Genomic DNA, 2412 nt, shown 5'->3' with positions numbered 1-2412 from the left:
AAAAAAAAAAAAAAAAGTCCAAAAGGAACGCTATAGAATAAGAGAATTCAGCTGGCTGAAGATCTTTATCTACCTAAGTCATAGCACAAGATGTAAAAACTCAACAATGTTCCTACACATATAACCTATTTTAAAAAGCTACTCATAGCAACCAAAGACATAAGATACCTTGAAACAATATATATGAAAGACTTGTATGCAATAAAACATTAAAAGAATGAAAAAACCCCATGTAAATGTAGATGTGTATTTGTTGAAGACTCAATAACATAAACCTATAAAATTAATATATAAATCTAATGTAATTGGGATTTATGGGAAGCTTGCCCTACCACTCATCACATATCTTAGTGTTCAGCTCTCTGGTTTTATAACAGGAGCTTGATGCTTGGGGAATCTATCAATTTGAGTGACTTGTATCTGCCTTAGTCTCTTCTCTCTAATAGTGGTCAACTATTACTGCAACTATGTGAAGGAGTTGAACTGCAGCAGACCGACTGAGGTCCTGTTCTGCCAACTGATGAAATATCTCTATATGCTTAATACTAAGACAAGCAGCAAACTGTTGTTGTGAACTCATATTCTCGCCTAGAATATGGTCATTTTACCCTTCTGTATGGCACAGGGAACTATAGACGATTTAGGTAGAGCCATAAAATTACTCCTTTCCTATGCCTCAGAATTGCATACCTCAGAGTACACAGTAACACAACAAGTAACAACTGGCCACCTTTACTATTAAAAATTCTTACTAGACTAGAATTCAGATCATATGTTAACTCTATGTTTAACCCTCTGAGGAACTGCCAGATTGTTTTTCAATTTTAAAATTAGTTACTTCATTTTTAAATTAAAAAGAAACGAAATGGTTAAATACACTATTTTAAAGGGTTTTATATGATAGCAAATGTCCGTGTGGGACTTAAAATCCAGCACCGGAGTCAGAAAATAAAAAGGGAACTGAGTGAACTTATGGAAAAAACTGTGCTAATTGAAAAAAAAAAGCGAGGAGAGGAATGATAAAAGGATAGGCAGGAGTCAGATGGAAACACTGCTGTTTTATACAATGAAATCAAATTGAGCCATCACTGTTCTGTGAAAACAGAACGAGGAGCGAAAGGTCAAGAATGAAAGCACGTGTTTTCAGGACAGCTAATTATCCTGAGAAAGCGTAGGGAAGGAAAATGCTCCTAAGACCACCAAACGTAGATGAGAACGTAATTCTGGTTGCTCTGAGAAACGTTTCCATTTAGAAAACCAGCCTGAAAGACATTTACGTCAGGTCAACTGTGGGAAACGGTTATGAAGCGAGACGCCCCCGACGCCAGCTGTCCGCGTCACCCGCACCTGACGAACCCTCTGGGGTCCTGCGGCCGAAAAGGGCGGACGGGGGAGGACAGGCAGGGCAGGGCGTGTGGAGGAGGACGACTCGGGAGCCTCAGACGGTGGAAGAAGGAAAGGCGAGACGGCCGAGCTTCTTACTTATACTCTTGCTCCTGGGCGAGAAGATCCAGCGACGGGAGTGGGGCCCCCGGGACGCCGCGTCCCTGTAAGAGAGAGAGAACTAGGGTTAGAGGGACCGAAGTTCACGGAGAAACCGGTGTCCCCGCAGCCGAAGGCTGGCCCTTGCCAAACAGTCTGGGGTTGAACTGACCCTAAAACTCAAACTTCGGCTCGCCATCTTTTGCTACCGCGACGCGGTTTCCTGGGCCACGACGCGTTTTCTCGCGAGATCTACCATCTCGTGGCGCGGGCCCCAGCGCCCTTGGGCGTGGCCACCTGTGTGAGTCTGCGCTTCGCTGCGGTCCCAAAAGCTAAGCGAGTCGTATAATCTTTCCGGGGGAAGGCTCTCAACCAAGAAAGACAGGTCTCTTTGGGTAACTAAGTAAAAGTAAGGCTAGCAAGGGTCGGGGATTTAGTTCAGTGGTTTCGCTGTCTCCCTCGCATAGCTCTATGTTCCGAGTTTGATCCCCGGTAACAAACAAAACAAAACAAAACACAAACAAAACCCTAAAGTTCTGATTTCTAGCCTTTAAATTTTTATTTTTAAAAATCATTTTTCAATAGCGGGAATTAAACCTGTGCCGTCGGACTAAACTACACTCCCTCCCTATTTTGTTTTTAAATTTTGAGGCAAGGTCTGGTTGAGATGCTAAATTTCTCAGGCTGAGCTCAGATTTGCCATCCTCCTACCTCAGCCTCTCCAAGGGCTAGGATTACAAGCCTGGGCTACCACGCCCGGCTGTGACTTACAGCATGGTTAAGAGCTCAGGCTTTCATGTCCGTCGTTCCCAGGTCACATCCTGGCTCTGCCGCTTATCATGCATAACAAGACAAATCACTCTGTATCTCAGCTGCTTCATCTGTGAAAGGGAAGTAAGAATGATGCCCATCCCAACGGTGTTATGAGGA

The 2412-nt window shown here is 43.9% G+C and overlaps 1 protein-coding gene across 1 annotated transcript in view; it reads right to left on the bottom strand.

Moving 5' to 3' along the window:
* Tex9 (testis expressed 9) overlaps positions 1–1753 on the bottom strand; it is a 25284-nt gene extending 23531 nt beyond the window's left edge. Inside the window, exons 1-2 of the mRNA XM_010641283.2 lie at positions 1655–1753; positions 1483–1547 (exon numbers count right to left, since the gene is read on the bottom strand). Coding sequence (XP_010639585.1) covers positions 1483–1547; positions 1655–1681 — 92 coding nt within the window. The 5' untranslated portion in view covers positions 1682–1753. The remainder of the gene's footprint in view (positions 1–1482; positions 1548–1654) is intronic.
* Between the last annotated feature and the right edge of the window lie 659 nt (positions 1754–2412).

This window comes from Fukomys damarensis, unplaced genomic scaffold (genome assembly GCF_012274545.1).
Source record: "Fukomys damarensis isolate Sample0158 unplaced genomic scaffold, DMR_v1.0_HiC HiC_scaffold_25, whole genome shotgun sequence".
NCBI classification, from domain to species: Eukaryota; Metazoa; Chordata; class Mammalia; order Rodentia; family Bathyergidae; genus Fukomys; species Fukomys damarensis.
Note: the sequence above shows the minus strand (reverse complement) of the source record. Positions and strands in the feature narration are given on the sequence as shown.